The sequence below is a fragment of the Ostrea edulis genome, chromosome 6 (genome assembly GCF_947568905.1).
Source record: "Ostrea edulis chromosome 6, xbOstEdul1.1, whole genome shotgun sequence".
In the NCBI taxonomy this organism is placed as follows: Eukaryota; Metazoa; Mollusca; class Bivalvia; order Ostreida; family Ostreidae; genus Ostrea; species Ostrea edulis.
This window is the reverse complement of record NC_079169.1, coordinates 41864084-41888900: the sequence shown is the minus strand read 5'-3', so window position 1 is coordinate 41888900 and position 24817 is coordinate 41864084. Positions and strand designations below refer to the sequence as shown.

General features: G+C 35.5%; 2 protein-coding genes across 4 annotated transcripts in view; one reads left to right on the top strand and one right to left on the bottom strand.

The window, feature by feature from the left end:
- The window catches only part of LOC125683167 (uncharacterized), an 85216-nt gene extending 62584 nt beyond the window's left edge, over positions 1-22632 (bottom strand). The window contains exons 1-5 of one of the 3 annotated variants that reach the window (XR_008795794.1): positions 22492-22632; positions 11416-11456; positions 11143-11314; positions 10086-10183; positions 9836-9955 (exon numbers count right to left, since the gene is read on the bottom strand). Coding sequence is in view for 2 of the 3 variants with exons in the window: in XM_048924022.2 (XP_048779979.1) it covers positions 9836-9955; positions 10086-10183; positions 11143-11314; positions 11416-11456; positions 22492-22526 (466 nt within the window). In the remaining variant the exon portion in view is untranslated. The remainder of the gene's footprint in view (positions 1-9835; positions 9956-10085; positions 10184-11142; positions 11315-11415; positions 11457-22491) is intronic. The other 2 variants (XM_048924022.2, XM_048924021.2) reach the window with 2 other exon arrangements.
- Positions 22633-22666: 34 nt separating this feature from the next.
- LOC125683154 (zonadhesin-like) overlaps positions 22667-24817 on the top strand; it is a 42256-nt gene continuing 40105 nt past the window's right edge. Inside the window, exons 1-2 of the mRNA XM_048923992.2 lie at positions 22667-22861; positions 22977-23135. Coding sequence (XP_048779949.2) covers positions 22801-22861; positions 22977-23135 — 220 coding nt within the window. The 5' untranslated portion in view covers positions 22667-22800. The remainder of the gene's footprint in view (positions 22862-22976; positions 23136-24817) is intronic.

The following is a 24817-nucleotide window of genomic DNA, read 5'->3' as shown; positions in this document are numbered from 1 at the left end:
AGCAGGGAGGGATCTTTATCGTGCCACACCTGCTGTGACACGGGACCTCGGTTTTTTCGGTCTCATCCGAAGGACTGCCCCATTTAGTCGCCTCTTACGACAAGCAAGGGTCGCAAACAGTCAGCCGTATACACATGTACAGAGACCGGGTTCGGAATAACCAACATTGAATTTGAAAATTTTATCAACCGTGTGGTTAGGTGTATTTGACCTGAATGAAAAAAAAATGAAGTAATTGTGTAAAAACTATATGCAACAGTAAATTACAAACAAATACACTAGGATAAGTACATATATATTATTTCTCTTCTACATCCTTATCTTTTTATGAAAATGTAATGTAACTCGTTCATTTGGGAGAAAAAATCACGTAGCCTAGTTGAGTTCGATTTTGAAATAAAAAGGAAAATCGGAATAAAACACAATAAATCAGAAACATGTGTATACAAAGGAATGTCATTGAGTATCATATCCCTATCCTTTTTTATGAAAAAGTATATTAAAGCGGCTATTGAGAGAAAATGCCGGACCGGCTTTTAGCATTGTTTTTATTTGTCGGTCCCGGAGTTTTCACATCCTATTTTACGAAAGAAGACAATAATATGATCAATCAACTATTAGAATGCAGGTATAAGATGTCATATCTAAATTAACCAGAAATGGGAGCTAAAATATTCTGATATTTTCTGTTTTTATCGAATAAAAAATCTGAGACCGGGACCGACGACCGGGTTTTAGTCACGGGACCGAGACCGAAGACCGGGACTGAGACCGGGTTTTAGTCAGTGCCTTTTATGGATTTTTAATTTATTTACAAATAAATGTTGCAACTAGAGGGTGACCTTTGGTCACCTATTGATTTCAGACATGAAAATTGTCACGGTGCATTATATTTTATGATGCTAAAACAGTAACAAGGGGAAATGTTTAGCTCACCTGAGCTAAAGAATAAAATAAGTTTTTTTTATCATTTGTCTATCCGTTAGTAAAGAAGGTGTTGCGCGTCTCATGTTAATTTCCCTAAAGGTGTTGCATGAAAGATCGAAAAATTTAAGTTATTCAAATATATGATAAAACCAATTGGAACGTATGTCTTGATTCAATAATTTTTTGAAATAAGTTTAAAAGACGTGTATTGACAAAATTAGCCAAACTATTTCGAGTTTAAATCAAGCAATAAGCGATTTATATGATTTTTAGCGTTAAAATGGAGGGGTATCCCCGAATTTCAGAAAAACTGCCTCCGTGAAAAAAAAAGAATTTAGCATGAGCATGTTCTTCGAGTTTTCCTCTTAAAAACTGTTGCTTTGAAATTTTGTTTCACGAGGGCAGTTTTTTTTTGTAAATTCAAAAAAATCGAAACGACTTCATTAGTATTATTTTCAACTTCATCTGTACGTTAATTTTCATTAGTAATGTATGGTCTACTGCGTGGTCTAGTGGATAAGATCGTCGACTATTATATATGTAGAGATGTTTTCTATTTTTGAAGCGACCGGGTTCGACTCCCTCACGAACACATTTTTTTCCTTGATATTCCTTTTCCATCTAGATTTTTTTTTCTTAATTGAAACACGCTTCTAGTTTTTTTTTTTTTTTTTTTTTTTTAATTGTTTCATGTCAAATTTCTGTTTATTACTATGTTTCGAGTTTGAAATAAACTTCCAACCTGGACACTCTTCAGTTTGAAATAAACTTCCAACCTGGACACTCTTCAGTTTGAAATAAACTTCCAACCTGGACACTTCAGTTTGTGAACAAACACGCCGAATACAGCATGCAATACCTGTGTTTTGATAGTCAAGGCTGCAAACGAGAACTTGTATGTTTTTTTCTGAATGAAAGTTGTTGACAAAGGCATGGTGCCTTTTACGAAAAACCGTTGTGAACTTTGCAAAGCTTTGGAAGAAAAACTTTAAGGCCAAACGAGGTAAATAACCGTTAAACAGTTTGAGTTTATATGTATTCCAGTAGCAAATTGCTATGTTGAATCAATTTTTACAATTGCATGTACTTTGAATAATGTTAATGCGTATTAAACTTCCCATATATTGTTTTGTGGCCAGAGTCATGTACAGTTGCCAATTGTTGGTTGTAGAAAATAATACATACGAGTATAAGAGCTTTTGGACTGTAGTAGTATAGAATATTAAATATTTGATACACTCGTAACATGTAACCGTATACATTGTGTCTGATACTCAGGAAAAAAAGAAGACACTTTAATTTTCACGATTTCAAAAATTATCCTTAGACTACATGTATATTATATTGACACATAAAATGTATATGGCTTGTCCCTAGTTCCAGGGAACCCTTCAATACGCAATGAGTATAAATATGAATGAAGGTCAGTTCTACGTCACGAATGTTGGCACGGAGCTCCGATTAGGGAAAATTCCCGCTTCTGTGCAACACCCTCTTTGTTTCCTTGTAAAATGCGAATGCCTTGCTACTTGAGGAGCCGTTTTCGGAACATAAATTACGTAACTGTTCTCCAATACAGTTTAAAGTCCTAAATGAATTCAGTATAACATCTTATAAATATCATTTATAATAAACATAATGCATTTTTAGGTCACCTGGGTCACTCATGTGACCTATTGCTATTAGTCTGCGTCAGTCGTCGTCCCTTGTCCATCGTCCGTCCAGCGTTAACAACTTCGCAAAAACTGCTGGACCAATCTTTACCCAATTTGATATGTAACATCTGTAGGAGAAGGGAACCAGAAAATGCAAATTTCATGACCCACCATCCCAAGAGGCCTTAATGTTGGGGTAAAAACTGTAAAATGTATGCAATTCTTTAATAATCTTCTATACTCCTAGGCATATAGCAGACTAACTGAATATATAGTAATGATGAGCCAGAAAGCCTCTACCAAAATTGTAAATTTCATGACCCCCAGGACAGAGGTTCCTGAGTTAGGGCGTGGCCATATTAGTCATATAGTGAAAATGCATTATTCCTTTTAAAATCTTCTCTACTGCTAGGCAAATAACAGACAAACTGAGCATATAGTAATGGTGGGCGAGGAAGCCTCTAACAAAATTGTAAATTTCATGATCTAACAAATTATTTATTTTGTAAACCAGGTTGAAGGGTTTCAGGATGGGGTAAAATGGTCAAAGAGAGTTAATGTTTATAATGCTTAAAATCTTATGTCTAGTTCTTTTGATGTTATATGAAAACTAGATAAATAAAAAGATGAAAGATGAGGTGATCAAGATGCTGCCTACCCGAGTAATACTTTTGGGGAAAGACTTTGCTGGAGGGGGAGGGGTCTGAAATTCCGTCTATTAATCGACCAAAATATATTGAGATATTGAACACTGAATGCTTTTGTAAAGAGGTTATATAATGGAGTCTACCAAATATTTCAATTGTAAAGGCTTTGGGGGATTAAGCAAATAAGAGCCTTTCAGACAGGTCCATGCATGGGCTCTGGTGATCGTCAAGGCCTATTGGCCTCTTGTTAATTCAAGATATCGATACAATTAAGACTGCAGAACGTCATTGAACATAAAGATTTATTCTGATACATTGTGGCACTCTTTGTTTACCACAAAACGCTTTTAATGAATTTATATATATATATATATATATATAAAATGGGGAAATAAAATATATATATATATATATATATATATATATATATATATATATATATATGTAAAAAAATATATATATATATATATATATATATATATATTTATATACATGTATATATATATTTCGTATGTATTATACTTTCTCAGTAATACCGTAAAAAAGTATATCTCTAAAATGTATCTCTATGAAAATTCATGTATCCACATTCAAACTATCGGCAACATGCACTTTTCGATACTCAGATCTATGCAATATCAATATTTGTTGTACAAAGTCTCACTGACTCTCCATAATCTGTTTTCTAAAATCAAAACCAAAAACATGAGGGGGTAACCCTGCTATGGGGGAAGATCTACTATATAGTAGACTTTCCCCCTAGGCGGAAAGGCTACTATATAGCCATTTAACTACTTCCAGTGACCTTGGCTTTTCACATGTAACCCTATATCAAACTGGAACCAGAACATTATATAACGTATCATTCCTCTGTGTCTACCAAAATCTGAATGAAAAAAATGCAGCTTAAATAATGATTACAAAACTTTAGGAAATTCCCATTAGGTGATAACGACCTTTCACTAGTGGTCCAGGACACCAAATGAGGTGTTTATCATTCCTGGATGTCTGATAATATTTGGATGTTTTTTTAAAGCTTAAACCTCGTATACAAGAACATTTTGGAATTTCTTTATGTGACCTTTACCTTTCCCTGTAATATTGGAAACCAATGGGAACAAATGTCTTCGTGTATAAACACTTTCCGGAAGCTTTATAAACAAAACTGGGTAAGTGATTAGCTCAAATCTTGTACCCATGACTGGACAAACGATTAATTGACTCTGATGTGAAGAGATAACGATAAAGGAAAAATGATATCACGCGTCTGCTGCAAGCATAAAACTTGCATTATAAACTATTATCTGAGCAGCACATTTTGCAGATTAGACCCAAACAAGATGGATAGTTATTAAATGTAACCGGTGGCGGATTTAGAAGGGGGGTTGCGTTTTGTGACCAAAAATGATTTCAATTTATATATTGATTCACCAAGCATGTTGGCAAACAATCACGTTACAGAATATGAGATATATGATGACAATAAACTAAATACTAACTGTTCATATTATGTCAATACAAATATATATATTTAACATGTACATGTGATATCAAACTGTATGTATGCAATTTAGTATTGGATATTACATTAATTAAATATAATCATACCACTTTACTTTTGGTGCGCAATTCAAAACATTCATGTAAAAATTCACAAAACTTTCAAGCAATAACTCCATTGACAGGATTGCATAGTACTATACAATGGTTTTCCTTTGATATATCATCATCTGAATTGTAGATGTTTATACATGAAGTAGTCATATAAAAAATGTAACTCATCTTCAACAGTAGCTTTACAAAACTGACAAAATGATATTCTTTTGGAATACATGGTTTTGAAAATGTACCAGTTTCAATTTCTAAAGGGTGGGTTCTTATAGCTTTGTTAATTTAAAGCGTACTACTTTCGCAATTGGAAAATTTCAAACAGTCTTGTAATTCATAGTTCTTTCTAATTTTACTGTAAAATAGTAATTTTACACGTTTAGAGAATTCAGTATTTTGCAGTTGCATGTTAATATTATCAATATAGTAATTCTTAAAAAAAAGAATTAGGAGAATAACAGCAAAAGTATAAGATTTGACATTATACATATGTATATACAAACAAGTGCATAAAAATAAAGAAATCAATTATCTATTGATTTTATTATGTATGCAGTATAGCTAGAATAACCCATAAAAGGAACCTAAAAGCCTATAAACCCTGGAGCCCCCAGACCCCTCTTTAACAAATCCTGGATCCGCCACTGGTAACAAGTGCATGGTATTTGGAAGAAAATTTATCCTTATTACGTAAATGTAAGCACTGTAATACGTGTTCTAGTTATAGTCATTTCAATTAACCGTCCTTTCCTCACAATGCTCACATGCCTAACTCTAGACAATTATACATGCGCAGAACACTGGACCCCCTCCCACCTCTGGACTTTTCAAAATATTTTTTAAAAATGGGTCATTACTTTTGTGCTCTATACTATAGGACAAAAGCAAATCACCAAATTATTAGATAATTATGTACAAAGTGTTCTTAAAAGAATGTACGTGTATACGGCAACGATTTGTTTGACAGTGGTGATCGATGTATCAATTTTCTTCATATTCAATTTTAAAGACCCATCTCATGACCGTACGGTCAGTGAAAATGTAGGCGGAGCCTAATCTAAACAGATGTTATTTACCTGGAGTGGCCAGGGTCTACCAAGGTGTTAATTGCTATATCCCATGACACTCAAAGAAATACACAGAGGCAGAACATGGTAGAAATCTACCTGTCCCTGCTTTTTTATAGTTTTGATATACACAGGACCTGTCTCAGTGACCTCTGCAGAGTTTCTGTGGTCATAGTGTTTGAATAATGGTTGTATTCCTAAGGGTAGCTGAAACACATTCTACACCCACCCCTCTTTCTCTCTCTCTGTCATTGACTCAATGAATAATTTCTGTTATAAATATAGAGGTATCATAAATTGATGACATAAATCATTTCAATAGGTTACAAGTTTTAAAACTTATTCTGTTAATTATTGTTTGATTTCTGATTGTGTAATTTGTAATACATGTACAGGCATATAGAGGGGGGAAATTACAATTATATTGAAATTGCATTGTGCAGGGGCCTTTTTAAAAACAATTGAATTACAAGAAAATAGCAGTTGTGGACAGGTAATCTGCTATCAAAACTCAGGTATACTGGGCTTCCTCAAGATCTAAAGAATGCCTGTAGATACTGGCTGTTATTGTTATCAAAACACCTCTCTGGGGTAGCCCCAGACCACAGTGTCTGCAGATGTCACTCCACTTGAGATCTATTGTTAAATGTTTGATTGGCAGGCAGCTTACAATTTGGGGGTGGCAACTTAAAATTGGGTCTTTAAGGATATTAGCTCCTCAGAAATTAACAATACCCCGAAACCCAGGAGCGAACCTCTTGAACCATACGTTAGGATTCGACCTATTTATATTTATACATATGTAAGTTTCACTAATTTGCCAACGACAACTTCTGGACAATGTAGTCCTTTGACTGACGGTATTATTGCATATATATGATACTGCATTGTCATAAAGTCAGTATCGGTCGCCAGGAGACGGGCGATTATAATGTTATGGATTAGAAAGACGACCGTGATTTACTGTGGGCCTACATTATATATAATATTATTAATAAAAATGTAAAAAAAATAATTATGATTTATAAATAATGTATAATATTTATAATCATAATTTATAATATTTTATAATATAAAGTAATCTTAATTTTATCTATCCAAAACCATCATTATAATTTGATTATTTTATTAATTTGAATTGCGGTATTTACATATATTTGAAACTCGATTTTGATAAATAACAATATATCAATTTTCGGTATACGGAATCTATCAACTCGTACTATTTGTTTTCGCACTGCAATTTAACCGTGTTTCAAATAATCAGAGATTATAGTATTTACTTTCTCTTTGTTGTACGCTTTATTATTACAATTTTTTTTTACAATCATAATACCATGTAACACAATATACAGTGGCGGATTTAGGGGGGGGCGCAGCAATTGTTATTTGGGTTACCCCCCTTTGCTTAGATACTCGCTACAATTTAGCGCTGTTTTTGAAAACGTTTTTATTTAATTTTTCTGCTTAAATTAAATTTTGTCGTGGAAGAAAGTATTATATTTGAAAAAAATTGTGTCTAACATCATTTTTTTCATGTAGTTATGTTAGATTTCAAAAAATTAAAGAAGAAATAGCCATTTGAAATTTGAGGGCGAGACAGCCCCTTGACAACGGGCCGAGACAGATATATCTCGGCCCTTAGGGCGAGACATCCCTACCTACTTGCAGCTGTCTCACCCTAGCCAAGATACGTGTATCAGGGCTGATACACTACTAGGTATATGATATTGCATTTGATTAAATTATGTGTGTTGGCGAGGAAAACAAATCTAGGGAATATCTAAACTGGTTCCCCGATGATTGGTGCTACACACAAACTACGGGTAAGTGGTACTTTGGTTAGCCCAAATGAGCCGATTTCATTGTTCAGTTGATTTTTATGTCTCACTTTGATGTCCCAGTCGACTACACTACGTTACGAATATACAGTGAAGTATGAAGCGCGAAACTTCGTAACGTAGTGCAGTAGACTTTGACATCGTAACTAGACTACAATGACTCAACCATTCGGAATCTCTCTAGTGGGACATAAAAATCAACTGACCAATGAAATCGGCTCATTTGGGCTAACCAAAATACCGCTGACCCGTTGTTTGTGTGTAGCACCAATTAGCGTGGAACCAATTTAGCCCTACAGTAGCCTTAGTACGTAAGTCCTCGAAGCTCGCGCTTCATACTTTACCGCATATGTTTACCCTAGATATATTAACCCATAATGCAACAGTAATAATGTCTACTGCAGCTGCATAGCCTTCGTAACGTAGTTCAGTAGGCTGTGACGTCATAGCTAAGCCCTACAGCAATCTCTCACCAGAGGGAGTTACGCAACAAACGCTCCACAACAAAGTGAAGCTTGCGTAACGCGCCCTCTGGTGAGAGAATGAGCCCTACAGTTGCTTACTATCATGTGACCGCGGTGTACAAACGTCAAATCTAATCGGTCGTTCCGGCACACCCCGAAAGTTTCGTATTCATACGTTACTTTTTTTCAAAATAATATTAATTAAAAATTGAAGTTTATTGTAGCTATTTTTCATACTTAAATACATTTTTACGTATGAGTATTTTTATTTCTTTAGAGATGAAAGTTACTTATTACAATGGAATATTTATCTAATGCAATGGGGTATGAGATGAAAGCTACTTATTACAATGGGATATTATCTACTGCAATGGAGTATTGTCCAAAATGTGAATAATGCCCTTAGCCTGCCATGAATGAACTATGCATGAAAAAATAAGCTTCGATATGAAAACATGAAGGTTTTTAAATGGTTTGTTCTACATAGTTTTGATAGTTAACAGGGGTCACTGCTTATCCTTGACACCTCATCCCACCTGTGGTATTTCCATGGGTCCGTGTTTAGCCTACTCTCAATTTCGTATTCTTTATGATTTTTATGAAATTGATCACTGTTCGTTATCTTCAATTTTTCATTTTACATAGTTTTAATAGTTACCAAGTAGTTGCGTCCGGATTTTACGTTTGCGTCACTAAGTTTTCTGGTTGACTTTGGTACAGGTAAGGTTGTCAATACTCCGTACTTCATTAGAAATTGACCGAATAAAGTGTAAAATCAATTCTAAGGCAGGGAGCTGAGGATTAAATCAATGAAGTCTCATAGGCTATATAACAGCTCATATCAGAAAACATCAGGAATTTAGGTCCGGTGTTTTATCAATTCAGGGTATGGTTGAAAAATCCTTCAATTACAGTAAGTGTCGTGTACGTATTTCAATTCGTTTGTACTGTTTCAATGGTCACTATGCTCAGATACTTATTTTAGCAGAGTTGGATTTTTTCTTGCCAAAAATTCGATACCCTCCTCCCTTTAGAAAAAGATCCTAGGTCCACGCATGGCTATGCTAATGATATCAATATTGTCTCTAATTAAAACAGCACATTGCACCAATTATACAGCACGTTACTTGAAAAAGGAAAAATGTCTATACATATAGCAACATGCTGCATACTTGAAACTATATTTTATGGGGCTAAAATAAAAAAAAAATGGTTTGATTTTTCGAATTTATGGTGTATATATGGAATATTTGTAAAAGGATTGAGAGAGATTATGTAATAATTGTAACATTTTTGTTCAGTATGATATGAGGGTATATAGAGCTGAGATAAGTCAATGTCATATAGTAGTGTTAGAATTTACTGGGTGGGTGTAAATACATTATTATGATTTCAGCTTCATACATCCACTGACATCACCAAAAGGATAACGGTAAAACGTCATCATAGTTACTCACCAATTCATTTTCTATATTCAGCACGTACTTTGTCCAGTGATTATTACAATTGAAACTTTATTTTAAAAAACCCAACCCACTTCCAATACGAAGTTGCTATTGTAATGATGAGATAGTTAGAGAAATATGTATTGAGGTAAAGAGTGATTCTGCAGCTAGAGATACGTACTTGCCCGTTGAATGAAGTACCGTGTTTGCGTCTGAGCTCCGTTGCACATGTTGTTGATGCTAGGTGTTACTATGTTCGGAATCGAGCGAGGCGCCATCAGAGGGTGACCCGACCCTTTTTCTTGAAAATGGTAAATGTTAAATTAATAATTCATTGGTAGTTAATATACGAATTATGGATTTGATCTTGTTTGTATTTCAAGTTAAAGTCACGACAAATTTAGTAATATAGGCAATAATTCATTTCTTACGAGATAGTCTCCATAGGCTAAAATCAGCATCAGAGTCGGCAACAGAAACAAACGCTATACACACTATGCCTTGGGCGGCATCTTCGTTAACACGTGTTCTGAATATATAAATATGTAAAGGTACAGTAACACTTTATGTAGATACGTAAATATGAATATGTAAAGGTACAGTAACACTTTATGTAGATACGTAAATATGAATATGTAAAGGTACAGTAACACTTTATGTAGATACGTAAATCATCAGTTGCTTTTCATAGTTTCCAAATCGATTCATTATCTTGTAAATGAAAATGGTCATTGTTATTGACGCACGCAAGCGCACATATACACACGTTCTGCTATTTGACCATTGCATACTCTGCATGTCGAAGGATATTTGCATGCTATCTATCAAACTAATTGTTATAGTGACGTTGGAAATATTCCAAAGCATTCCCTAGCAATCTTTAGATCTCTACTGCATATCAACTCTAGCCCAAGTCAGCTTGATTTAGTTAAAGAAATCTCTATATCATTAGTGTAAATCTGACCCCCCCCCCCCCCAACTATGGATCCGCTCCGAGTCCAATGAAATGTTTGCATACTAATCTGACAAATTGCGCCCCTGCGATTCTTAAGAAGGTATTCTTGTAACGATTTCCCATTCATATTCCTATGTGAAACTTTGAACACCCAATATGAATCCGCCCTGGTGCCGAGGTCACGGTGTCTTCTTTGCATAATAAAGTTGTCATGCCTTTTTCTTACCTTTTCCGGTGCAGTTGTTCTTTTGAAGATAATGTCATATTTTCTTTATTTCTTAATTATTTCCCCTGGGAAGGGGACATGGACATTTCTTTGAATAAACTTGAATTCCCCTTACCCAAGGTTGCTTTTTGGCAACTTTACTTGAAATTGGCTCAGTGGTTGTGAAGAAAAAATAGAAAATGTGAAAATTTACAGCGACTGCAATAACGAAGAAGGACACCTTTGATTAGAAAATTTCATTTGAACCTTCGGCTCAGATGAGCTAATAACACAAATTTCAAAGTAAGTTTTATAATCAGATAGTGACCTGAACATAAAAGTTTGCCCCTTGGCCTGCAGACACTTATAGCGCATGGTTTTTTGTCCAGTGTGTTTGAAAACTATACTCTTCTTTCTCACTCGTAACACTGAGTCAGGCTCGTCTCGGAAGTACCACTTGTCTCTGATATTTAATGGGATGGTGCAGTTCGACCTACAACCTAAATAAACATGTGACGAAAAATTGATAAGCCAAAAGAATTGTACATGCAGTGAACATACATGAAAAAGGGATTATCAAATGGATTATCATGTAAATTACCATAATTTTGAATCATCGAGGCAAACCATACTAAACAAACCCTGTAAAAGAACAAAGAAATGTTATTTGTACGTTTATTATACGAATCTACAATCCCGAAAAATTATGTATACAGACCAGTAGTAAGTGATATATACCACTGAAGTGGATAAATTATGTATACAGACCAGTAGTAAGTGATATATACCACTGAAGTGGATAAATTATGTATACAGACCAGTAATAAGTGATATATACCACTGAAGTGGATAAATTATGTATACACTAACAGACCAGTAGTAAGTGATATATACCACTGAAGTGGATAAATTATGTATACAGACCAGTAGTAAGTGATATATACCACTGAAGTGGATAAATTATGTATACACTAACAGACCAGTAGTAAGTGATATATACGAAAACGTATTAGTATCATGTAAAAAAATAAATTCACATTCCATGATCTCGTAATTACGAGATCTTTTCTTGTAATTACGAGATAATTATCTCGTAATTACGAGAAAAGATCTCGTTATTACAAGATAATTACCTCGTAATTACAAGAAAAGACGAGAAAATACCTCGTTATTACGAGATTATTATCTCGTAATAACGAGAAAAGATCTCGTTATAACGAGAAAAGATCTCGTAATTATGAGAAAAGATCTCGTAATTACGAGATAATTATCTCGAAATTACGAGAAAATATTGATATAAAACTTATGGGTACTCTTGGAAACGTTTGACACTATTCCCTGTTTGTTGATTGGACAGGAAATTGAAATGATCTTATTCAAAGTGTGTGTGACGGTACATATTGTCGTCCTGTGTCGCATGATTTAGGAATGCTAAATACCTATAATTTTCATTCCGGGTTAACATTTACTTTCCGGTCACACTTTTAGAAATATGAAATGCATATGTTTACGCACATATCTTGTGGGTTTTATTTCTTTCCCCGGGTTATACAATAATCAAAGACTAATATCATTAGAACCGGAATATTTATACGTCTATTTTTGTGTTTTCAAAATTTGTCAGATCAACAGGTGTTTATTCTTGTTTTATTACGGATCAAAACGATCTCCAATTCAAAGGATTGTAAACTGGAGGTGTAAAACCTGCTAGACCATGGGCCAGTAACACATTACCTCCCCCCTCTAGGGATTTTTCTACACTATGATTTTTTGAAAGTGTGTATAAAATAAAGGTAAATGAAGGCTGTTTGATAAATTTAAGTTGGGGCGTTTTCAAGATATGGCCATTTGAATTTATCAAAATTTTGGCAAATTCAACATGGCTGTTACGGTGTTCCATACCGCATTAAAAACGACACATTGTAAACACAAACAACGGTATAGGGACTTCCCAGAGAGGACATTTGTGAGAAATAAGCATAAAAAAATAGAAGACAGTGTATTAAGGAAAGTGATACATGTACATCTTTTTAAATGTCTACAAATTCATGTCTTACGAAATTATACAATGCAGGCCTTATACTACATTCCCAAAATAAGATGTACCTATTAACATGTTCAATACTAAATAAACAGCATGAAAAACTGTTCATTCCTAGATACTATAATCCATAGACCCTATCTTTATATGATTGATATATATATATATATATATATATATATATATATATATATATATATATACAATCTTGAGTTAGTAAATATAACTTTCAACATAAAAATCGTTGTCCACATTTCCATGTCTCACACGATATATCTAATGTATGGAAGCCCATAAATGTGTATAATCAATAAAAAGAAAGCACATGGATTACTTTTAAGTATACAATGCAAAAATGGGGGAAACCTTGATAAATAATGGCTCGACTATTGAGAATATGACATATTACAAACAATAAACTAATTTATGAATAATTTAGATTAATGAATTGTATTAATCTACAATTGTAAAATAGATAAATATATTGTCATATGTAATATTGAACACCTTTTCAATTTTCAGCTTACTTATAAAGATGTTACATAAGACAGAGTCCCAAGAATAATAAAGACATAGATTGTTTACTAACTTTAAATGGTGCCTTGCATGGTTTCTATTGCTGGTGTTATAATAATTTACAAATATTAATTAGTTACTAGGAGTAAAACTTGAGCATTGACGAAGTTGCGTTGAGTCAAGTGAACTGTAAGACTAAGAGACATTCACTCAACCTGTGTTCACTATCGACACTTTCCCCGCCCATAAATGTCTGTTCTCTAATGAAGAAACTCAAGTACAAGGAAAAAACACAAACTTGTTAAGTGTGTCACAAAAACAGTAGAAGCTATTTAAAAAACTCTGCATACAATAAAAGTGACTATAACACAATAAATTAATCGGTTGATTGTATATTGTTTAACGTACTGTTCGATAATTTTTCACTCATATGGAAGCGTCACCATTGCCGATGAAGCGCTGCAAAATTTAAGCCTATATGTTCGGCGCTTACGGCCATTGAGCAGGGAGGGATCTTTATCATGCCACACCTGCTGTGAAACCGAGACCTCGGTTTTTGCGATCTCATCCAAAAGACCGCCCCATTTAGTCACCTATTACAATAAGCAAAGGGGTACTGAGGACCTATTCTAATCTGGATCCCCACGGGACAATGGTTTTCTTGCCCCATTATTCGCCTCTTACGAAAAGCAAAAGGCACTGAGGACCTATCCCTTCTAACCCAGATACCCAAGGGACAACTATAAGTAAAGTTCAGTATATTGATTTGGTTACTAAAGGGAGGAATGTTTTATCCAACCTGTAGAAAAACGTACACTAAGTCCGATGATCTAAACAAGTCAGAACCTAAAATTGATATAATTCTTGAGCAACATGGAAAGGCATTTGACTTTATCCGAATATATGGAGATAAATATCATGTAGAATTATGTGGTTGAAAGTATGACAAAGCTCAGAGAGAGATACTTGTCATTTATCCCGATTCATTTAACAGTGATTACAAAACTTGAAACCTAAATAAAAAACACAAAGAAAATTTGGTAGCAAAATTGAATTTCGGAAAACTCCAAAGGCGAACTTATATAATCTGCATGTGTTGCTACTGAATTGAGTCTGCATTTGCGTTAGCCCTTTCAAGTCAAAGAATCTGCTATGATAATCAAAAGGCAGATTTCTGACTGCCACAAATTTGCCATGCAATAACTTACCATGGCCACCTCTCCGTCATCTCTGAATACATGTGTATATAATATCTCATTGCATGTCTCTCTCAAGTCGTATCAGACAATCCATCTTATTTTCACTGGCAAAAAGGTTTCTCAAATCGTACTCTCAGGACATCTGTGTCTCAGCTATGGATGACAAGTGGATATTACCTAAGCACCTCACGTTTAAAATGACTATGCACCATATGACGAGAAGTGCTAAGTTAATTACACTATTAAACATGGTATGTCACTGTAGATTGATTGATTGTATCTTGCTTAACGTCCCTCTTGAGAATTTTTTCACTCATATGGAGACGTCACCAAGATCAGTGAAGGGCTTCAAATTTAGGCCTTTACTCGGCACTTACGGCCATTGAGCAGTGAGGGTTCTTTAGCGTGACACACCTACTGCGACACGGGACATCCATTTTTAAGGTCTCTCCGAAGACTCGTGACATCCACACCTGATGCCGAGCATTTGGCGATGGAACTGTCACTACCTGTTTTAACAACGTAGTTTGTCGCGGCCGGTTGTAGAAGTTACTCACAGATTCAAGAGTTTGAAACTACTATTTGCAATGCGATTACAAATTCTGGATTAATATTGCATGCAAGAATATCTCTTACTAGTAACTCAGTAATTCATATACGTCGCCTTAATGTCAAACAACTTGATATATAAACAAGGGGTTAAGTTCTTTAATGCAAAATACATTTTTGCAAATGTCCATATCCATATCATGTTTGTAAGATTCTCGAAGTTTTTCCATTTTTAAACAATATATTACTTTAATTACAAATTTCATGAGTTTGCCCCAAAACTTGAAAAGTTCTCCTTGCATTAATGTCAAACAATCTTTTTCACAATTCAAGGGTTACATACTTTTAAAAAATAATTGTTTTCAAAGGTCCATATTATTTAAAAATGATCTGAAGAACCTTTCCCATTTTTCGGCGATTTTAAAGAAAAAAATGTTTTAGCCTCAGAGGTCGTAAACATCCCCAATTATTTATGTCAAACATCTTGTCAATCAAAGGGTTACATAAGTTCATATAATATTTGTTTGTAAATGTCAATGACATCTATATCGGATGTGAAGAGTTTTTTCCAGTTTACGGCTATTATTTTTACGAATGTTTGGTTTTTGCCCCCAAAATCTAAAAGGTCTCAGTGTTAACAATCTGATTTATAGTTAAAGGGTTACGGACTTTCAGAAAATAATTGTTTTCAAATGTCCATGTCATCTATATAGGATCTGAAGGAGTTTTCTATTTTTCGTCGATTTTTAAAGAAAAAATCATGTTTTAGCCCCAAAACTCGTAAATGCCCTCACATATTTATGTCAAACAACTTTATATATAAACAAAGGGTTATATTCGTTCAAAAAATACTTGTTGCAAATAACAATGACATCTATATCGGATCTGAAGAATTTTTCCAGTTTTTGGCTATCATTTTTACAAATTTCATGGTTTTTTGCCCCCAAACTCGTAAACGCCCCCATGTAGAAATGTCAAACAACCTGATTTATAATCTAGGGACTATTTACTTTCGAAAAATACTTGTTGCTAAAATACCTAGGGGGGTCCCCCATTACCTTTGGTCTATGGTCTATGTATATATGTGTATATATGTAGATAGAGTTGTTACATGACTCCTTCTACAATATGTACCGACACAAACCCTCACCATTATTAGATGTACATGTAGCATCAGGTACTGATCTACATGTAGGAATGAGACTTTTTGAACTAAGTTTGGATTTTTGTTTATCTATTTTATTTTTACAAATCTAGACTATATACTCAAATGTGTGCAATATTTTTCTTTTTTATTGATCAATGGCATCATATCTATGGCACTAGTCCCTGTACATGCATGTTACTAAAAAAGTAAACCAAAAGATGCATACACTTAAAGCGCTAGATAGTGATTTGTTAAAATAATGATATTTTCATATTATAGATATTTTAAATTGAAATTTATCTATATATAAAATGAAACAAGTCAAACATGTAATCATTTAATGAGATTAACAAAAAGGCGATCACGGCCTCCATTGCAAATATTCATTCGCATTAAACAATTCAGAACCACAGCTAAATATCTTACCCCCCCCCCCTCACTCTAGAGCCAGACTTCCGTGGGGAAGGCTCACTCTAGAGCCAGACTTCCGTAGGGGGAAGGCTCACTCTAGAGCCAGACTCCCCCCCCCCCCCCCCCCCCCCCGAGAGCCAGCCTTCCCCCCGGAAGTCTGGCTCTAGAGTGAGCCTTCCCCCTGCGGAAGTCTGGCTCTAGAGTGAGCCTTCCCCACGGAAGTCTGGCTCCAGAGTGAGCCTTCCCCCTGCGGAAGTCTGGCTCCAGAGTGAGCCTTCCCCCTGCGGAAGTCTGGCTCTAGAGTGAGCCTTCCCCACGGAAGTCTGGCTCTAGAGTGAGCCTTCCCCACGGAAGTCTGGCTCTAGAGTGAGCCTCCCCCAGCAGACGTGCTATAGAATAAACCTTATCCCCAGGGGGAAGACTCACTCTAGAGCCATAACACCCTCTCGAAGTCTCGCTCTAGAGGGACACCCCCGCTTTCATCCCCTCCTATGCAAACTATGAAATAAATTTTAGTTTATCGGGCAGGGAATTACTTACCTATCTACCTCTCTACTTACCTACCTATACCTATCTACCTACCTACCTACCTACTTTTTAAAAAAATGTTTTATTTTTGTGTTTTCAACTTATTTATACATACAAACATTCAAACTGTAATCTACACTCGCTCATTCACACTTGCAATTACTCTGTGGACCTTCTGTATCAACAATAACAGTTAATTGTATAATTATATGATATATACATGTATAATATATACGTATACACACATAAACATACATATATACACATTCAAAGATAAAGATAATTATTTTATTTTTCATATTTAAATGTATTATAATTTTCAACAAACTACTTGTCCATTATATTATCATACAATGCCCATTTACCAAGCATTTTGAATTTGCTATGAAATACATTTTAACAATATTTTTCTAAATTTCTATAGTATTTAAACAAATTAATTGCATCTGACAATTTGGGTTTTGAGTCCCGTGATCTGGAGTAATAAATGTGCTTTTTGCTAACAAAAGAAATTTTTTTTCCAAACAACTTCCATCAATATTGCCTAGTACCACACTTCTTTTTGTGATTTTATAACCTTTGACAAATGCATTGTACCATTTCACAAAATCTCTCCAGAAGGCAGATACATACACTCAGTCATAAAAAATATGAGTGACTATTTCTCTTTCACTTTTGCAAAATGAACACAAGTCATTATCTACAAGTTTAAGTTTGCGAAGGAAAGAGTTTGTAGCTACATGTATATAACACATAAGAATACGGTATTGAAAATAAATTAATTTTGTTTCTTTTGTGCATAAAGATGCATTCATATAATGAAATTACCAACATTTTTCTGAAATAGTTTTACTGAGATAAGCTTCCCACTTCTCTCTTTTGAGTTGTGGGGCTATGAACTCCTTTTCCTTCAAAACTTGATACAAAAATTCAATTAACATAAGAACTAGAGTTCATTTTCTGTACAACTTATACGTACCAATTTTGATGCACCAGTTGCGCATTTCGACAAATAATGTCTCTTCAGTGATGCTCAACCGAAATGTTTGAAATCCGAAATAACTATGAAGCTTTAGAGCTAATACACTGATTTGGACTCAACAATTCATGATGTACTTTGCATTGTTTTTAAAATCAGCAATTTGTCTTTAATTTCAATCCCAAGGTGTAATAACTTGCATTCCCAAAGAAGAAAAATATACACGCTATATAAAAAATTGGCGACCAATATCATTATTACACCCGAATGAAGTTCTGGGGGGTATATAGGAATCACTCTGTCTGTCTGTCTCCAGATTGGTGTCCGGGCCATAACTTCTTTGTTCTTTGACATAGGCATACCATTTTTGGCACACAGGTGGATCACCATGAGACGATGTGTCATGTACCTTCATGACATCTATTTGACCTTGACCCTTGACCTTAAGGTAAAAATTAAAGGTTTTTTTTTTACAATGTATTCGTGTCCGGGCCATAACTTCTTTGTTCTTTGACATAAGCATATCATATTTGACATATGAGTTTATCACCATGAGACGATGTGTCATGTATCTTCATGACCTCCATATTACCTTGACCTCAAGGTTAAAAATGAAAGGTTTTTACAATGGATTCGTGTCAGGGCCATAACTTCTTTGTTCTTTGACATAAGCATATCATATTTGACATATGAGTTTATCACCATGAGACGATGTGTCATGTACCTTCATGACCTCCATATTACCTTGACCTCAAGGTTAAAAATGAAAGGTTTTTACAATGGATTCGTGTCAGGGCCATAACTTCTTTGTTCTTTGACATTGGCATACCATATTTGACACATGAGTTTATCACCATGAGACGATGTGTCATGTACCTTCATGACCTCCATATTACCTTGACCTCAAGGTTAAAAATGAAAGGTTTTTACAATGGATTCGTGTCAGGGCCATAACTTCTTTGTTCTTTGACATTGGCATACCATATTTGACACATGAGTGTATCACCATGAGACGATGTGTCAGGTACCTTCATTACCTCTATATGACCTTGAACTTTGACCTCAAGGTCAAAATTGATTATAGGGTTTTGACATAGTCATACCATAAGACATGGGTGTATCACCATGAGACTATGTGTCATGTACATTCATGACCTCTTTATGACCTTGACCTTTGATCTCAAGGTCAAAATTATAGGTTTATGCCATGGATCCCTTTTCAGACCTCCTTAATAATTGAATATAAAGCTGATAGACGGGTAGAAAACACCAATGTCAAACATTTACAACGCTTAAAAACGTCACATAGGGCATAAGGTACAATTGAGCTCATCTGAAAGTTCTTAATTTTACATCTATAGGGTCATAATGAAGGCTAATAACAACTTAATCTTTGAAGAGTCCACTAAAAGATTATGCAGGTAAAAAGGGGTCCCCTAGAGCTATCATTTCCCACGCTGAGTTTGGGGCTGTTGGGGTACGACCTGGGGCCTCCCAAGGATGGGGGCACTTTTTAGACCTCTCTAATAATTGACTAAAGGGTGTTGGAATAAAACAAAACTGACTAGAGAACAGTTTCTCAGCCAGAGGAGAAAAGTAGTTGGAGGTGGCTTTTTGGCCAAGCAGATGCCGTCTCGGATGACATTGCCCTGCAAGCATGTTTCTGGGCCCTACAGAGACTTGTTAGCACTCATTGGGCAATTACGCCTGATCACATGATTCATAGCAGAAATGACAATTCAGGGAGTGCAGCTGCAAGCAGTGGTGGACACAGGTGCCGAGGTCAGTGTTCTGTCCACTAAGGTCTATGAGGAGCTTGACCCCAGGTGGCCTATTAAACAACATGTCATCCTTGTGCAGCCTGGAGAGAACACAAGGATGAGAAGGTTAATCATCGGTCCCATTGGTATACACCTAGGAAATGTGGAATACAGTTCTTATTTCTATGTGACTCCCTTAGATGATCAGATTATGTGGGAATGGAGTTCCTGCATCAACAGAAATCTCGCCTAGATTTGGAGCATGATACTGATAGGAGAGGAGACAGTCCCCTTTCTGGGGAGTAACAGGAGGCCCAAGTCTCTATGGCCAAAACAGTCCAGTCAATTGCTAAGTTGTTTTTGCCTTTGTTAATAATAATATGATCCTACATTATATAAAATTAGGAACTTTCAGGTGACCTTAATTGCCCATAAAGGCCTATGCGATCCCTTTCAAGGGTTCTGTATGTTTGACTTCGTTGCTCTTTATCCGTATATCAGTTTCGTTTCGTTAGATCTCTTACTGTGGCCTTCAATTCGACATTTAGATATATCCACGACGTTTTGTCTATTAACAATAATAACTTTCATTCATATGTCGATTCGATATATCCCTGTGAGCTCGAAATAAAAGACACCACAGAGTCGCCCATTTCTGCTTCATATTTAGATATTTTATTGAAAGTATACATTAACGGCAAACTGACAACTCAACTGTATGACAAACGGGATTATTTCAGCTTCTCCATCGTCATTTTCCATATTTATGTAGCAATATTCCATTATCACTTGCATATGGGGTTTATATCTCTCGACTGGTTCGATACGCAAGAGCTTGTTCTGTGTATAGTCAGTTTTTAAATCGAGGTAAGCTACTGACAAACAAGTTGATGGTACAGGGGTTTCAACAGTCTCGATTGAGGTCTAGTTCGTCAATACAACCTATCATTGGGTCAAATGCTGTCTGATGTGTTTCATGCCGACTGTCAATCTGTTCTTGGCACATTGATTTTGACTACGGATAACTCCGTTTGCCTGATTAGGATATAGGGCTCACGTCGGATGTGACCGGTCGACAGGAGATGCCTACTCCTCCTAGGCACCTGATCCCATCTCTGGTGTGTCTAGGGTTCGTGTTTGATCAACTCTCTATTTTGTATTGCTTATAGGAGTTACGAGATTGATCACTGTTCGTTATCTTCACCCTTCATCACCTATTATTCAATTACTGTGGAATCCAATCTCATTAAATCAGACTTCTTAGATCCGCGCCGTATACTCTGCGATTGTGAGCGTATTCTAGGATCTGATTTTAATTAGATTGCTGTGGAATCATCATTGTTCGTGGGGGATTGATGTTCGTGAATTTTGTGGGTCACTCTTGCACACGAATCTACGTGTCCTCGAACATTCTTTTAAAACCAAGTAGAGTTATCTCTCCTAGTGACATCATATCGCTTACCCACGAAACTACCAGCGAGATTTTGCTTAACCACGAACATTGGCCCCCACGAATTAAAATGATTCCACAGTATTAGAGAGGTCTGAAAAGTGAACCCACCCTCGTGAGGCTCCATTTGGTACCCCTACAACCCCAAACTGAGGGCGGGAAATGATAGTCCTAGTGATCCTCTTCATTGCTTGCATAATCCTTTTGCGGACTTTTCAGAGATTAAATTGTTATTAACCTCCATTATGACAATACAAAACGTAAAATTGTAAACATTCAGATGAGCTCAATTGCTCTTAAAGGCTTATCTGACCCCCTTTTAGGGTTCTATATGTTTGACACCATTCATTTTAGTAGTTTATCAGTTTTATGTTCTGTTTCCAACATTCTATCGTCAATAATTAGATAGGTCTGCAAACTGGACTCACCCTTTGGAGGCCCCAGGTGGTACCCCTACATCCCCTATCTGAGGGGGGAAATGATAGCTCTAGGGGACCCCTTTCTTATCTGCCTAATCTTTTAGTGAACTCTTCATAAATTAAGTTGTTATTAATCTCCATTATGACCCTTCATGATGTAAAATCACAAACCTTCAGGTAAGCCCAATTGCCCTTAAAGGCCTATATCACCCCTTTTAAGGGTTGTATGTGTTTGACATCATTGGTCTCTAGTCGTTCATCAATCTTGTTTTATGGCAACACACTATAGTCATTTATTAGAGAGATCTGAAAAGTGGCCCTGATGGTACCCCTACAGCCCCAAACTGAGGGTGGAAAAAGGTAGCCTTATGAGTTCCCTTGCATGCATACTCTTTTAGCGGACTCTTTCAAGATTAAGTTGTTATTAGCTTTCAGTATATCCATACATGATGTGAAACTAGGACCTTTCATGTTAGCTTAATTGCGCTTAAAGGCCTAGGTGACCCCTTTTATAGGTTCTAAATTGTTAATTATAATTTTTTACTATTCAAAATATGAGCCTTTCCGGCTTTCGTACCGCATAACAAAGCACATATTTTTAAAAAGATTACATTATTTGGTCTTTTAACTTTCTAATCGACAAAACTTTAAGATCAAGTTATAAAATTAGATACAAACCAGTTTTGCAGTGACCATCCCTTGAATAATTTCATAACTTTATCCGTCCTCACTAACTCAGTGACGTTAGGTACACTAATCTAATGACATTCCTAGGGACGGTGTCATCATGAGAAGCCGGAAACTCTATTTCTTCCAGCTCGGGGATCAGCATCAGTAGGTCTTTCCGAGTGTTATTAAACTAATTTAGGCCAATTTGTTGAAATTCCATTGTAACAATTCATGCGTCTCACTCATATAATGACCCATCATTGATATTTAAGAGTTTGGCAGATGCAAATGTCAATTTAGCACGTTCCCAAACAAGACATGTTATTGCGTTTTTCGGTGACTATCATCATCATAGGAATTTGTCCAATGTCTGTGTTTGGTGAGTACATTTGAATTTTACACACCATTAAGTATATGTTGACATACTACTACTTGTCATTATTTAACGTTAACCTTTTGATATAGTGATGTAAATGTCGTCATTTTCCGCCTAGGTGTTTGTGATTTGATAGATATTCCAAATGGAAGTTCAAGTCTTCGAATGAAAGGCAGAACAATAGCGTTCACGTGTGACGACAAATTCGTCCTGTACGGGGAAGCCTTTGACAGGTGCAAGAACGGTTTCTGGAACAAACCACCCCCAAGATGTGTGGGTAAGTATTAAAGTCAGTTTGATTCCTAGAAAAGTTTTGATATGAGGAAAAACTCCGAAATCACTCAAGATAGGTAGCATGGTTTTATCCGTGTCACTGGATGTCATTTTAAATCACATTACCCCCTCTATTACTCATCAACATTGAAAGTCAAGGTTAATACTTTTTTCGTAGTTAAATTAAATAACAACTTAAGTACCAGATTATTATTCCACTCAAAAGCGACTATTTCCCTCGGTTACTCCCGGGAAAATAAAGTGTATCAAGGGGAATATTATTTTTGTTTTATTATTATTATTATTATGTTTATTCAGGCAAAGCATCAGATAAATTACAAATCATAATAAGATACATTGTAAAATACATTAATAATGTCAATTAGCGATCACAAATGAATTGTTGGCACATTGCTATCATATATACACAATAGCACTCCAGATATTATCACAGCTAACAACATCATTATCAAGATACATAATAATAATAATGATAATAATAATGATATTGGTTTTATATAGCGCCTTTTCCAGCGTATGCTGCTCAAAGCGCTTTACAATAATCAATGTACATTATTACCCCGGCAGACCTTATATATCAATCTAGAACTTTCTAAGCCTCCTAGGAAGCATACAGTGCAAGCTGCCATTACAAACACTAGAGCACTAACATTCTAACAATATCTTTCACTGTCTATAGCCAAGGTACCACTTGGGTGGAGTGAGGAAATTCATGTAAAGTGCCTTTCTCAAGGACACAACGTCAGCCCTGCCGCGGCCAGGACTCGAAACCATGACCTTTCGGTCGAGAGTCTGACGGCCTAACCACTAGGCCACCGACGCTTATCACAGAACCATATCTTATCACGGACAATATTTTTTGATACAAATTATATACTTCTAAAAATCAATCTTTGCCTAGGATAACCCATGAAAGCAATTTATAAAACTTGCTTATTTCCAATGGGGTCCTAAGATGTTATGAGTTGATTATTGATTTTGCATGACTAAGACAGCATAGACAAAAATTAGGTTGACCGTTAGATGATTTTCCTAGCCTAAATTAAGTAAACTTATGTACATTGTTTAATTTCATATTGATACAAAATATTTTTAAAAAGGTATCATTATACACTTTACCATAAAAAAACATATATAAATATTTTTTTTCTCCTACGAGCTTCTTCTGCAAGATGCAACATGATAGCAGATTTAAAACTAGCTCTATTAGCTATATTTTTAGTTCCGAAGGAAGATAATTCCAGTTTAAAATGAAATGATAATAAAAATTTGAACTATTGTAGGCCCTGTTACGGCACGTTTGGTCGTTTTGGCACGTTTGGTCGCCGACGACCAATCGTGCCGCATGTTTGGTCGCCGGCCCTAACCCTAGGAACATGATAATTAAAATTGGAGGATCCCCTAGTAGCATTATCATTTCTGTCAAATTTCTCATGTAAATAATTTGGTGCAAGGCAATGGTTGATGTTAAAGACATGGTTGAGTCTTAATTGTTTAATACGATCTGCTACATGGAGTGTGTTTATTGAATATAAATTACCACAATTTATGCTAGTTCTGGGGTTCAGATTTAAGATGATTCTTATTGTTTTGTTTTGAAGAACTTGTAGCTTTTTTTTCAAGAATTTAGATAAGCTTTCATACCATGCAGAAGAGCAATAGTCA